The following is a 15669-nucleotide window of genomic DNA, read 5'->3' as shown; positions in this document are numbered from 1 at the left end:
TTTGCTTCAGAAAGCCCTCTTTTCTTTGCTTTGAAGAGTGAGCTACAAGCCCTCCAAGTTCAGCTTTTCATTTTTGACAGTTTTGGACAAGTTTTGAAGATGATGCTACATAAAATGCTACTCTAGCATTTCTGGTCTTTTGAAGTTTTCAATAACTTCATTACAAGTGTTGCTTCAGTTTTGTTTTGATTTGCTAGACCTGGTTGTGATTGGAAAGTGTTTATTTCATCCACTTCTATGAAGCATGTAAAAGGAAGCATCATTGTTTGAAATCTAGTCACTACTATTTGCTACATTAAATGCTTATATTTTGAAGCATTTCAGTTGTTATTCTAAGCCCTGTAAGAGAGAAGACACTACCCAATACTTGGGTTAGAGCCTCTCATGGCTTGCTTATGCAAAATATGTGAAAAGCCAAAACATAAAGCAATGTCTTGTTATGCTACAAAGGATGAAAATGCCAACCTGACTTCCTTGTTGAAGATTGCCAAAACAATGGTTGCCAAAAAGGAAGCAACTACAGAGATCTACCCTCTCATGGCACTTTTATTTGACTCCAAGTACAAGAAAAAGATGAAGCTCAGATACCTAAGATATGCTTCTCTACACAACTATGGAGATGACAAGATAATTGTTCTCTTGAAGGATATGACTTTCAGATCCACTTGTTCTATCATAGTACCATCTTATAAGGCACTAGACACTGCCCATGTGGTAAGACCTTGCCTTGACATGGATATTTTGCCTCCACAAGATGAGGCATCCCATGAAGATTATGCATTTTAAACTCATCTCTATGTATGCTCCAGATCTCTCTTTTTATGTCAAGGTACTAAGCCTGGATAGTCCTCCAAAATGAATGAAAATAAACTATTGTGTGTTGTGTGTTTTGTAAACACCTCTGGTCACCTTATGATGTAGGCCATGTGTATGTTTTGTTCCATGGTACCTCCTACAGACATTGTGTGCATGTACATGTAGGGGAGATAACCATTGGAAGGTCTATTTGTATCCCTTTCTGTTTACCTTACACCCAAGGGAACCCTTGCTAGCATGAGAACCTAGCCATAGATTTATCCTTGACCACCATGAGATGGCATGAGAAACTATGAGACTAGATGTATCCTTGACATAGCCTGAGGCATTTCCTTGAGGGGGGGTTTGTTGGGATATCTCAATGTGTATGCCTCAGGCACACCTTATGTTTCTATGTGTGAGTGCTAGAGGCACAGTTAGGTGCCCACAAGCACAGTTAGGTGGTGGAAAAGCCACATAGGATGATTGAGTGAATCTAGGAGCAGATTGAGGAGATGATTGTGGAGCTTTGAGGTCATCAGTGATGTCAGTGACCTTGTATGAGGTGCCTACTTAAGGACCTCTTTCTTCTTCATTCTATAAGCAAGTATTCTGATTTTGTGTCCACTCTACTCTTTCCTTTTTGTTGGGATATCTCAAGGTGTATGCCTCAGGCACACCTTATGTTTCTATGTGTGAGTGCTAGAGGCACAGTTAGGTGCCCACAAGCACAGTTAGGTGGTGGAAAAGCCACATAGGATGATTGAGTGAATCTAGGAGCAGATTGAGGAGATGATTGTGGAGCTTTGAGGTCATCAGTGATGTCAGTGACCTTGTATGAGGTGCCTACTTAAGGACCTCTTTCTTCTTCATTCTATAAGCAAGTATTCTGATTTTGTGTCCACTCTACTCTTTCCTTTCAGTATTCCAACAGTCCCCTCATGGTCAGAAACCAAGGGGTCAGAGACCAAAGTGACTAAGGCTGGTGGATCTAAAGGCCCCTCCTGATGTGGAACTGTAGTGTCTGGGGCTGCAGCAACATCCACCTTTGGAGTCTGGAAGGCTTCTGTCTGAACAGGAGTCTGAACAGGATCAAAAGTCTCCTCTTGAGGTAAGGGAGCCGCTCTGATAGCTCTCCATCATGGTACTGGGTGTGCTACGGGCATTGGGCGCCCTGCTGCCCTAGTGGTCCTGGGGTGTGCGAAGCAGGGCGCCTTGTTGCTCTTGGTGGTCCTGGAGTGCGTGGTACAGGGTGTTGGGGAGGTGCAGTCGTGGTAGTACGTGAAGGAGCCGCACCAGAAGACCTCTTGGGTCTTTTTCTCTTCCTTGGGCAGTCTCTAGCAAAGTGCCCAAGGGTCCTGCAAATCCTGCACTGGTCCTGTCTACATGAAATCTCGACTCTCTGTCGAAAGAGAGAGTCGTCTGGACGCTGAAGCATAATGTGGTCATCTGAGATGTTAGGGTCAGAGACAATGACCCTAACACGAGGCACCCGTCTGCACTGACTGCCTCTACCAAGGAAGAAGGCATGCCAGGAAGGGAGGGGATCTCCGTGACCACTCCGAATGTGGCTCCGATAGTGGCAAGCAATCGATGGTAGACCTGAGGAAGACCAGGAAACCTAATGAACAGTGATGTGACCTGCTTGTCCTCCTCGACCGGATCGAAGCCCAAGGTGTAGGGCAAAAGAAAGATCCTCCTCGAACCCAAAGCTAGGGGACTAGCTTTGAGAACAAGGGTTGTGGACTCGTGGGAGTCGAAAACCACTTGGAAGAATCCACGTCCCAAAAGTTGAATATCCCTGAGGTGAGGGGCGAGGTCTCCTGGTAACGCCACCAGCATCCAGTCTCTAGCCTGTGATCTGGAAGGGTGTGACCCAAAGATGCGGGCGAAAAGTGATGTGGAGCCCTCTACTTCCACATCTTTCTTGAGCTGCTGCAGCTCGTCTTCTGAAAAAATGACGGTTCTCATGGCCGGTGGAGGTGGACGGAGTGAAAAGGCCGATTTCAACACTGAAAAAGCTCCGTCCGTGAAACTACTGCCCAGGACGCCCTGAACGTGGGTGCAGGATGAAGGAGAAAGAGAGGGTAGGAGAGAGGGGAAGGGAAGGGAAAGAGAGGGGCAAGAAGAAGGAGAAAGAGAGGGGAGACGGAGGTAGGCTGAGGGGGAGGCGTGGGGAGCTGAGAAAGGGAGGAAGGGGGCGGGGAGGGAGAGGGAGGAGGTTTTTTTTTTTTTTAATTACTTTTTTTTTTCTTTTTTTTCGAAGCCCCGGAAGATCAAATCAAGACTACCTTCGTTACCCCCTGGGGCTGTTTGTGTTACAGGAAAATGCCTTTTGGAGTTACCAACGGCCCCTCGCACTATCAGGAGAATTCAGATATGATTTTATCACCCTTCCTGGATAAATTTTGTAAAGTGTTTATTGATGACATCTGTGTGTACAGTGGAAGAAGGGAGCACTGTGGAAAGCTGAATTAGGTATTCTATGAGATTGATAATAATGGTGGTCAATTAAATCCTAAGAAAACTCAGTTAGCTCGGACCAGCATTAAAATATTGGGGCATATTGTATCTGAGAATGGGATTGAGCCGGATCCAGGTAAAGTAAAAGATTTAATTATGCTGTCCTCTCCTAAGAATACCAAGCAGTTGCATACCTTTCTCCAGAAGGTGAAGTATCTGTCAAGATTTATTCATATGTTATCTCAGATTTTGTATCCCCTTTAGCAGGTGGTAAAATCTGAGCCTCTGAAATGGACGACAGAGCGTGAAGAGGTGTTTGAGGCAGTTAAGGAATCCTTGACTCATATTTCAAGTGTAAAGCCACTAGATTATTCCAAGACTTTTTATGTGAATCCGTCTGTGGGACCAGATGCTATTGGTGCTATTCTTTTGCAACAGGGAGAGGGTTCCAGATATATGAGGCCAATCTACTATGCTAGTAGGGTGAAGAGTGAAGTAGAAAGAAAGTATTGAGCGGCTGAATTGGTCCTGGCTAGCCTCTTGTGTGCCTGTAGGAGATTTCGGTCTTATCTATTGTCCAGGGCTTTTGTGGTTCTCACCTCATGTTCACTACTGCCTCATATGTTGATAGTGCAAACATCTCCAGGAGCATGATTAAATGGATAGTAGAGTTACAGGAGTACTCTTTTACCTTCTTGGTTGAGAACTCTACCAGAGCTTCCTTGGCTGATCTCCTCACCTATAAGGAAGGACCTATTTTAGTTGAAGATGTGGAGAAGAACACTGACATGAATGAAGAAAAAGTACTAGAGGATGCATTTGTTTTACACTTTGATGGATCTTATAAAAAAAGTTTAAATAAAAGTACAGGAGGAATTGTCATTTATGATCCTGGAGGAAATGAGATTCGGAAAATGGGAATTCAGCTTGAAGCCAACAGTAATAATGAAGCTGAATATGCAGCCCTCTTCGAAGGTTTGAAAGTATGCATTAGTCTGGGTATTAAGAGACTCATGATTAAGGGAGATGCTTTGTTGGTTGTGAAGCAAATTTTAGGTGTCTGGAAGGTTAAGCATGTTCATCTGAAGAGATGGATAAGTGCGGTGAATAAACTGTTAAATCAATTGGATGCCTGGACACTCCAGCATATTGAAAGAGGTAAGAATGTAAATGCACATGATGTTGCGCAGGAAATTATAGCAGCCTATGTTGATGCAGTAGGAGTGCAAGAGCCCTTATACAAAGGAAGGGAGACATTAGCTTGTGAGGAAAGCTTCTTGTTAACTGGTAAAGTGCCTGAAGAAGTTCCGAAACAAAGAAAATACAGATTTATTAAAAGCTGTACTTCTTATTGTCTGATCGATGATATTCTTTACATGAAAGGGGCTGATATGGTGCTCAGAAGAATTCCCTGGCATGTGGAAGTCTTTCATATTCTACAAGTTAATCATGAGGGAGTATGTAGAGGACATTTTACTTTCAAAATCATGCTAAGCAAAATACTTATAGAAGGATATGTGTGGCCATCCCTCCAGAGAGACACACGACATTGGTGCAAGTCATGCCTACAGTGTCAGCAAATGAGTAAGAGGATCTTACATCCAGAACTCAGAAATATCATGCTTGCTTATAATATTTTCGAGAAATGGGGAATAGATGCCATCGGTCCTCTACCCATGACAGCCAGGAAAAATTGTTATATGCTGACAGCTGTGGATTATTTGACGAGATGGGCTAAAGCACGAGCAGTACGGGCTGTCAATGCAAAATCTGTATGTAAGTTTGTGTGTGAGGATATCTGCTGTAGATTTGGTGTACCACTGGAGTTGCTTTCTGATAGAGGTCTAGGTTTCAGGAGTGAACTGATGGATTTATTATGTGGTAAGCTGAAGATTAAACACAGATATGCAAGTCCGTATTACCCTCAATGTAATGGGATGAATGAAAAATTTAATGGTTTGTGTACTAATATCATGGGAAAGATCATGAGAACCTATGAGAAGGAGTGGGATCTTGCCTTGCACTGGGCTTTATGGGCTTACAGAGTTGCAATAAAAGAAGGCACCCAGTTTTCACCATTTCATCTTGTTTACATGAAAGAAGCTCGATTACCCTTGGAAGTAGAAATTCCTGCATTACAGATGTTAATGAAGATAAACGAGGATTCAAATTCTACTTTCCAGAACCGGTTATTGGATTTGCAGGAAGCACAACTAGATAGACAAAAGGCGGTGGAACATTATGCTTTAGTTCAAGAAGAGAATCAGAAGAGAGCAAACAGGAAATTCAAGGAGGGTGATCTAGTTTTGAGATACAACAGTAGTCTGGATTCTACCTTCAAGAAGAAATTTGGACCAAATGGGATGGACCTTTTTGTGTGACGAAGAAATTCAAAAATGGATCGTATCAACTTGAGGATTTGGATGGTCAGCAGCATAAGAATAGAGTTAATGGCTTCACACTAAAGAAATACTTTCATAGGATCATGAGTGTGGGCGGCTGTGGACCTGCTATGATGAAACCAAATAAGCCGGAAGACCTCATGGATGAGGATATCTTTGAAGAAATGCAAATCTTATATACCTCTATCGACAAGAAATGAATGTCTGCAGACTTGGGGATGGGCAAAATGATAGGACAAAATCTGTATCAAGTCTTTTAGCACTGTATATAGCTGTGGGTAGGCACATAGTTGTACACATCTAGGGTAGGTGTGGGCTTTTGGCATTTGTGGATTTTTCTTTCACAAGCATGATGGACTGATGTATATTTTTTTGAGATAATAAAGTATGTTTTGTAAGGACTTCATGGGAAATGATGAAATGCAATGTGGTTGTACCAGACTTCCAGAGCAAGGGTGTCCAGTGTGTGGCCAAATGGAATGTTTTTAGGGTCACGTAAAGTCAAGTCATGAAGGGTTTTTTTATGTTTTCCTGAGTCAATGTGCACTTGCATGTTACAGGAATTTGATATGTTATGGTGTCCATGTCAAGGGCTTTTCATGTGTGTGCACGGGGGTGCATGCAAGCTTTAATGTGCATGCTAATGTGTGTGGGAATTGTGTGACTAAAGGTCCAAAATGTGCATTTAACTTGATTTGGGGGAAATGTCTTGAGAGTGGTAAAATGTCACTAATGAGGTGGCAGATTAGGCTGAGGTGGCTGGACTAATTAGGAAGGCATCCTACTCATGCAAAGTTGGCTACGTGATGGATGAAGGGATGCTTCTAGTCGATGAGCTGGAGGTAGATGAAGGTGACAACTTGCAGGAGGAGGATCGGGGGCTCAGGAGCACTCAGGCATGGAGAAACACTGCACCGGGGGGTGTATGCTAGTCGTATGGAAGATGACTAAGGGTAGCCTTGCATCGGGTGACGTGCGTGGGTTGAGGACTGGAAAGAGCCGTACGGGCTTTGTATGGGCTGATGCAGGGGACTGTGTACGGGAGGAGCAATTGAATGCCAGCTAATGCTGCTGATACGGCGACGTACAGACGGGCATTAAATTCTACATACGGGCTGGTACAGAATCTCAAGCATGGGCTTGTACGGGCTGCAGTACGAGTTTGTACGGGCCTTAATTGCTGATTGGTACGGGCTGGTAGTATGGTGCCTTGATTGCAGGCTGTACAGGCATGTATGGGTCATTAAAGATGTCTTCTACGAGCTGTACAGAGGATGGTCATCATTAAATGCAGGCTGTACGGACTACTGTGCATGGTTGTACGGGGTGTAAGTACCTGCTGTCATACGTATGATTGTACGGCTGCTTGTACAGTGAACGTACCTGCAGGTTTACAGATGATTGTACCCGCTAGTTCTTCTTTTGGACAGCTTGTGGGCACGAGGGTCATAGGCTGGTTGTTGCCTCAAGTTGTGTACTCATGGTTGGGCAGTGTTAAATGCTAACTACCTGGGAGTGAGCAAAGCAATGATTACAGAAGAATGCACACAGAGGTTATGCTTGGGGGTCTTGCTGGCCATTGAGCAGTGGGCTGTGGGTTCATAGTATTCAGAGGCTGACTGTTTTCTGAGTTTTTTTGGGGGAAGTTCAGTTCTAAGTTCAGTTTGTTTTAGGATGTGTGGTCTTTCCCTTCTTTCAAAGAGTCTGTGTGTTTCTGTGTGTGTGTTCTAGTCAGATTGTGTGGGAGATTGACTTGTTATTTGCGTGCTGTGGATATCTGCTCTGGAACCTGGTTCATAAGCTCATCATCTATGAGCCCACATTGCAGCTGATCCCTATGAAGTCTCACCTATCTGACGTGGTGAAGTACATAACTCCTGGTTGTCTTCCCATTTTTTTTCTTATCAACGTTAGCCCCGATCCTAGTAAAGCTATTCAATGACGTTGTTTGCCTTGGCTTCTCCTGCACTTGGACACTCAACACCATCACCCCCATCCACAAGGCAAGGGATCCCATGGACCCGAGTAACTACAGGACTATCATGATTGGACATGTGATGTCCAAGATCTATGCAGCTGTATTGGATGCGTCGGTCAGCCTATTCGTAGAGATGAGAGGGCTCAGAGCTGAGGGTCAGGCCGGTTTCAGGCGAGACCATGGGACTATGAATCACATACTCACACTCAGGAGTGTCATTGAGCAGGCCAGATCACGGAAGGAGAGGGTATATTGCTGCTTTGTGGATTTCCGCAAAGCCTTTGACACGTACCTCGAGCTCGTCTCATCACACGCCTATAGACACTGGGATCAGGAGTTCATCTGGGCAGTCATGGCATTGTTTGAGAGAGTCTCAAGCCGAGTTCGGACAGACGCAGGTTGGACAAATGAGATCTTGAATACCATAGGGGTCAAACAGGGTTGTCCCTTATCACCGACCCTGTTTGACCTCTACATCGATGAGCTTGAGACTTTCATGGGGGCGTTCGGAGGGACCAGTTGCTCACTTGCAGGGATTATCATCATGATTCTTCTTTATGCAGATGACGTGGCACTCTTGTCGTCCACACCCGAGGGGCTCCAGCAACACCTGGATGCACTGCAGGCTTTTTGTTTATCCCATGATTTGGAGGTCAACCTTGGCAAGACTAAGGTCATGATCTTTAACACCTCTCGAGCAAACATGCAACGAAAGCAGTTTACTTTTACTTTTGGTGGGTCACCAGTGGAGATCGTATCCTCATACACTTACTTGGGGGTCATCTTCTCCGGCCCGATCTTCACGATGAGACCAACGATGCAGGCCAGACTGAGCAGGGGATACGCCTCACTGGCTCGACTAGAGAGACGATGCTTCCACTCCCACTTCCAGGACCCTCGGACCAAGGCTCTTCTCTTCGGCTCCTTGGTCCGACCAGCCGGTATGTATGGCAGCCCTTGTTGGGGGCCTGACATGTCAGAGATAGAGTAGACACGGGTGGAGTGCCTGCAGATCCTCATGCTCTCACGGATGATCTGGGGGAAACCGTCTGTACCACATCACATCATTCAGGCCGAGTTTGGTGCTTCTCCACTCCAGCTAGATGCAGCCTTTGAGACCATCACGTATCTACACCGAGTTAGATTATATGGGGACTGCATATCAGGGAGACAGAGGTTGCCATGGTTGGCTCTTGATTCCTCCATGAGGTTGGTAGCAGAGGGAGAGGAGCAATGCTGGTATGCACGGACTCACAGATAGTTTATGAGACTAGGGTTCCACATCGATAGGATACCTCCTTTTCTGTATAGTTTAGATGCCCCTCCGGTGTTCCCACCCACCATCCCGATCGGGCCACACACCAACCGGGTAATTCGAGAGGATCTCTTGCAGCTACATGGTTGGAGCCGAGGGAGCTTCCAGTGAAGCTGAGTTTCTACAGAGATTACTGTCTTCGTATTTCGGAGGAGGAATTCATCACACCACCGGGGTACACTAAGCTTCATATGCCTCACTCACTACGGATCTCCATCGGACAATTTCGGGTATCATCACACCGCCTCCACATAGAGAGCGGCAGAGCAGAGGGGATTCCTAGGGAGCATCGCTTATGCATATTGTGCGACTGTTAGGAGGTTGAGTCGGAGGAGCATTTTATTTTCAGGTGCCCAGTGTACTACGAGATCCGAGGTCACTACCACTGCCTCTTCAGAGACGGCTCCAGGTTCCTTTCCAGATTCCTCGCGCCTACCCAAATCAGAGATGCCTCGCGGCCTTCATTCACGAGGGGGTCCGACACAGAGAGTACTTACTCAGGCGACAGGGCTTGGCCACATCATTAGACACCTCTCAAAGCACGATCACAGAGTTCTTCCCATCGAGTGAGACATCGATCTTCCCATCGAGTGACATTGATCGTCTAGTCTCTAGCCACAGACGTGACAGAGACCCCGACCCGACGATTGCAGCATGACACACGAGACATCGAGGGGACACACAGATCACTCTAGGGGACCTCCCGTCATTGTTAGACCCGGGATACATCCCACAGGAGTCACAGTGGCTCTGGTCTTGCGTCGAGCCTCGTCCAGGAGACCGAGACGCACGACACCCCTTGACGGGCACCGGCGTCCCATCACCGGCTATGCACCAGCCAGGGCCACATGACATACGGAGGATTCTTCTCCGCTCCAGTCCTTTTCTATTCATTGTTACATCTAGATGTATTTGATTATGTATGATTAGACTTTGGATTCACCACGGGTGATGATGCTCGTTTCAGTAGCTCCACCCTTACTGTGATTTGTATCAGGTTTTCTTTCAGTCTCATAGACCCATCGGTCTTCCAAAGACTCTAATAAAATTTCTTTCTTTCTTTCTTTCTTTCTTTCTATTATGGTACATAATTTTGGTGAGTCGTGTGGAGCCCAAGCTTGGCATTCATAGAGAACCACTGTCTGCACTAGTGTGGTGTGCAGAGATTTTCTCATCAAAGTGTGACCTTTTGCATGTCTTTGGAGGCTAAAGAGTGCTTTCCTTTCCCCCAGGATTCTTCTTGCACACGTGTTCTTTTTGTAGTTATCTGTGAACTCTAGAACATTATCTGTATGATTGTACCACTTCTAAATCGTTGTCCTCAAATTTAAATGTGAGTTGCCTGTGTCATGTCCCACCGATCATGATTTTGGTCTTGTCAATGTTCACTGAATATAGGAAAATATACAGAATTTAGTCTAGGCATCCAAGTGTCTTTGTAAACCACTCTCATCACTACTCATCCATTGATCTAGTACATCAATGAACAAACGAAATAAAGGTTGGGAGGGGAGGCATCCTTGCTTGACACCGATATCTCTGCCTATATTGGCCTTTCCATTTGAATTTGAGCTGTCTATCGGTGGCCTTGCTAGTTCAGCTAATACTCTCATATAGCCTGCATGTGGCTTCCCTTAGGTCTTGCAGGATCCCGAGCCTTGGTATCGTGCCCAAAGCTTCTCCCTAGGGTACCATTTCAAATGCTTTCTTGAAGTCTACGAAGCGACAATAGAGTGCACTTTGTGTACCCATTGCCCCTTGTACTATTGCTCTTATCGTGACCAGGTGGTTAACTATGGAATGCTTTGGTCAGAAGCTTGCTTGTGACCTTGGCCCGTTGCTGGAGCTGCGAGGGAGGAGCGGAAGGGGGTAAGCGGAAGGAGTTGCGAGGGGTGAGCAAAAGGGGCTGGGAGAGAAGCGGAAGGGGTGTGAGGGTCATCACATGGAAACCACCTAATTAGGGAGGAAGATTACCCCCTTGCGATATAATAAGAGGACGACATTGAAAAAATAAATCATAAAGAAAAATACAAACAAAAGAGGAGATGCTCTTGATATAATTGAAGATGTGTAATGACACACTTCATCAACTTCCTCTCTTCTCACAGTCGCTCGAATTCATTGATGTTTGTCTAAGTTCATTGCACCTAGATTGAGAAGGGATATTCGGACATGCAATTTTAATTTCATCAACGCATGAAACTTGTCGGCTTTTGAGGAAATAGTCACTCAACACCCAATTGAATAATAGAGGTGGAGGAGGAGGGAGGAGATATGTAGAAGTAGAGTGGGCCGCCGGGGGGGGCTCTGTACAATAATTTTGCACGCCGTAGAGCACACTGCGTGACATGTGAAATAAAATTATGAAAATCTGATTCAACGACTGCAAAAGTACCATCCTTTTCCCTCAGGTGACCTATTGTAACATTTCATTGTTTAGTGATTGTCTTTCTGAGTGCAGGGACTTTCAAAAGAGGTCCAAAAGCCTGACTTTTTCCCTCTACAAAAGAATGTTCAGAATGCTTTTATGTTTGCGACCCTGTATATATTTGCCAATTACTTGGTTTTGTCTCCTTAATGCTCAACTTCTGTTAATGAGGTTCCTATTTTGTGGGGAGTGGGGATAATGCAAGTCGATCCTTACTACTTAAAGGCACCCCACCCCTTCCATTTGTGCTCCCTTATATATTGTAACTGGCTGCTCCTTATGTTACCACTTCCATTTGCTCCCTTATATATTGCAATTGGCTCCTTACATTACCTTACCTTGGGAGCAGAGGAAGCATTGTACAAGAATTATTTGTGACCATGGAAACTTTGACATAGTAGAGGTGTTCCATTGGTCAAGTGGGTGTTGAGCATCCCTAGGGACGTGGGTGCAGCTGATGCGAGCAAATAGCCTTTGCATAAGTGTTGATCTCCCACTCTATTCTAAATTTCCCTTGCAGTTTTGCCTGTCTTTTTGGTGCATCTCTTTAAAAATTTTGATCTTTTTCTCATCATAGTTAGCAAAGTTTTCTTAAAGCATTTTCTTGTCAAGAAGAGGAGGGGGAAAGGAACAAGCGACTTGTACAGAAAATACTTTAATTTTTTTAAAAAATAATCATCAGGTCAATGCTTGACGCTGGAAAGAAGTTGGGAAACAACCAAACATCTTTTGCTGATGCATAGTGTGCAACGACCACCTTTTTCTGTTCAAATCTTTTCCTGGGCTGAACTACAAGCTATTACAAGATACCTTCTTAATACGTAAGTATTTCTGCTCAGGTGACGTGTTGATTTTAAGAATTATACTACTGGAATGAAATTATCATTGCAAAGTGGGAATGTTTACATGTACACAAATCTTGAAACATTTTTGTTTTTCTGTTAACTTCCTTGCACCTTCGTCATGGCTGAGTCTACCCTTCACCTCCGGAGTGCCGACAGAAACTCAGTACGAAGACTTTGTATAAATGGATGCTCAAGTATGTGTGGGTGTGTGGATTTGTATGTGTGAGAGCATATTTTTATACTATGGTCTACACCCACTGTTGGGCGCTGATGACGTCAGTGGGGATGTCATAGTAGCTAGTCCTCGCTATGCATGATGGAGTTTATGGTTTTCAACCTTGTGAGTGACTATCATGAGATTGAAACTGCACTATGTTGTGTTTTAGAGGATGAGTTTGGGATTGTTCGTGGATTCATCTAGGTATATGCTTCTGCCGTATTAGCGGACATGCAAATTTCACCTTGTGAAGTTTTCGTCCAAGTTGTGGCCTGTTGGTATTGTGATAATTCTTTCTATCTTAAATGGTGCGTTGCGCGTTGCCCTATTAGCTAGATTTAGATTTAGATGCTCGTTGGGGAGAGACTAAAATGAAAACCTTTATAGAGTTCACAAGCAGTTGTAGCTTGAATGAAGAGATTTTGGACTACCTTTTGATTAGCCTTCTCCTTTAGTGCTAGCCTTCATCATGGCTGAGTCTGTCCTTCACCTCCGGAGTGCCGACAGAAACTTAGTATGAAGACTTTGTATAAATGGATGCTCTAGTATGTGTGGGTGTGTGGATTTGTATGTGTGAGAGCATATTTTTATACTATGGTCTACACCCACTGTTGGGCGCTAATGACGTCAGTGGGGATGTCATAGTAGCTAGTCCCTGCTATGCATGATGGAGTCTATGGTTTTCAACCTTGTGAGTGACTATCATGAGATTGAAACTGCACAATGTTGTGTTTTTAGAGGATGAGTTTGGGAATGTTCCTGGATTCATATAGGTATATAACTTCCTTGCACCCTGTCTGTGAAGTTGCAGCTGAATAAGTGCAAACATTTGGTTTCCAGAAACTGACTTCCTATCATGAAATATTATGAAAATTATGATACAAAATTAATTTGGTCTCATGTTATGTTTTCTCATGTTGAAATTTGCATTTTTGAACAGGTACTATAGGCATTATAAATTATACCAGTACGCATTTTGTCCAACTTTGGTTCTCAATTTGGAGACAGACGAGGACGATATTGAGATTCCACCTCCTATTCCCTCACTTAATGAAGCTGCAAGTCAGGAACAATGGGATATTGAGCAAGAAACAATGGAAAGACAAAAAACCGTAAGGCATTCAGACATGTAACTGTAATGCACAGTGCCTTTTTTTCTTTCTCAATAACATTTTAATAGAATGCGTCTTAAGATACTCATCGTGTTTTCTCTGCAAGAGTGCATCATGGATACTCATGCCATATTGATCAAGCTTTTACCATATTGATCAGGAAGAGGATGCAAGAAAGTTGGCAGAGCGGACCCTGGCTGAGGAAGCTGATAGACATGCTAGCATAGAGGCAGCTTACAGGGGTAAGTACAAAAGTTTCTATTGATTGCATGACTTGTTTAATGATGATAAAGAGCGTTCTACGTTTTTATGTTCTCATTGACTGCAGAAAAAGTCAAACAAAATAACAACTTTCAATGCAAAATTTGATCATAGCGAACTTGAACTTGAGTGGGCAAAAGTGAAAATTTCCTTGAGGCAAAAAATAATTATATTCACAGGGGACATGCATAAAGAAATGGATGGTGGTTTTCTTAGTGGAGTATTTCAGAAATTCATTCTCTCATACTTCATGAGCTGGGTTTTCTTTCCAGATAAATTGAGATTTTGAATTGCTATACCATCCATAGCGCTTATCCCTCCATGAAATGCCCCTAGTTGGATCTCTTCATATGGCATAAATTCCTTCAAATGGCCTATCTCTGCTTTAAGTCCAATGGTCTATATTGTGTGAGACCTTATTCTTATCTTGGAAATCAGACCCATCAACTGGAGTCCTCATATGAGGTTAGAAAAGTTGACATGTACTTTCAAGATCTTTGAGGGTTCTGGCTTTCTTTAAAAGCAAACATTTTTTATTTTTTGGAAGCATAATGCCTAATGTCTTTAAATGTGAGAACTTTGGACCTTTCTTTCAGTGGTGTATGATTTTATTGCCAAATGTCGGATACACGTGAGATTTTCCAGCTTGATTTGAACGTGTAACTCACCAATATAAGCTGTCCACTCATAGTCCTTCAGGAAAGCATAGGATTTCTTTACAACCTGGTTTTATTTAGGAAACATCTGTATTGATTGTTTCAAAGCCTAATCTCAACTAAGGAAGACTACTGCAATAGTGTATTGAATTGATATATCATCAACAAAGCTTCTCATTATATGTTTTCCATTCAAACAGATTCTGTACCTCAGGAGATAGCTCAAAAGACAAAGGAAATAGTCGACTTCTACCTTCAGCAAATCAAATCTGAGCTCACTGGAATCCTTCAAGAGCAAGAGAGAAAGCTTGAAGAGAAGTTCTCGACCCTGCAGTCACGTTTGAAAAGCAAATAGGAGGCATCCATGCACAAGGGAAATTTGAAATCTGATAAAAAAACGCAATTGCTTACAGATCTGTGTGCTGCTACATGCTTGCTTGAAGGAGATGTGTTGATCATCGTTGGTAGGATAAGCTATCAAGGAGGCTGTTTCTTAAATGAGTCTTCCATATGCTAGAAAAAATTGAGGGTCTTAAAGGAAACCAAAATGGGAGATGTACTAGGCACCCTGGAGAAGGAGGGGGGAAAGAACCTTGGGTCTTAACGGAAATTAACATGGCAGTAGTAGGCAGACTGGAGGAAGAGAGGGGAGTAGATATCCTTAAAAGTAAAATCCCAAGAACTAGTTGAAGAGATTGCACGCCTTTGTAGTCACCATTTGAGTTCTTCATGTTCATACTTGCCAATGCAGTAAAGTACATTTTTCATCCCGTTTTGAATAGTTTGCAATGCAGCCAATTCGGCATTTCTTTTTGCCTCCTATTCTGTATCTGAGAGAGAGAGAAAGCAAGAAAGAAAGTCTGTTAATGTCTACAGATGTCCACAGGAGACCAACATGCCTATGGGGGAGCAAAAAACCTAGCTAATACATCTGTTCAGGGAGAGCACAAGGCAGCTCCCAAGGAGTACATAAAGGGACTCTGAATTATTATAAGATACCTACATTGAGTTGGCCATCATATGTGTGCATATGGTGTCACATATGTTCATATGTTGTATATATGGGTAGATGGATCGGAGGATAGAAGGGATCCTAAGTCCGTGTGTAAACAGTCCTTTTGGACTTTAGGACAAACCGCTTACAATTCACTAGATAATATATATTGTGGTAATTTTGTATAGCCATTTTCCTGGGTT

At 43.6% G+C, this 15669-nt stretch overlaps 1 protein-coding gene across 1 annotated transcript in view; it reads left to right on the top strand.

Annotated features, from left to right (window-relative positions):
* LOC147897080 (uncharacterized) overlaps positions 1-15098 on the top strand; it is a 116171-nt gene extending 101073 nt beyond the window's left edge. The window contains exons 6-9 of the mRNA XM_087382039.1: positions 12064-12202; positions 13384-13555; positions 13716-13797; positions 14673-15098. Coding sequence (XP_087238165.1) covers positions 12064-12202; positions 13384-13555; positions 13716-13797; positions 14673-14827 — 548 coding nt within the window. The 3' untranslated portion in view covers positions 14828-15098. The remainder of the gene's footprint in view (positions 1-12063; positions 12203-13383; positions 13556-13715; positions 13798-14672) is intronic.
* Positions 15099-15669: the final 571 nt, after the last annotated feature.

This window comes from Dipteris shenzhenensis, chromosome 11, assembly GCF_047967505.1.
Source record: "Dipteris shenzhenensis isolate YYH24624 ecotype China chromosome 11, Dip_SZ_1.0, whole genome shotgun sequence".
Lineage (NCBI taxonomy): Eukaryota > Viridiplantae > Streptophyta > Polypodiopsida > Gleicheniales > Dipteridaceae > Dipteris > Dipteris shenzhenensis.
This window is presented reverse-complemented; position numbering and strand designations above follow the sequence as displayed.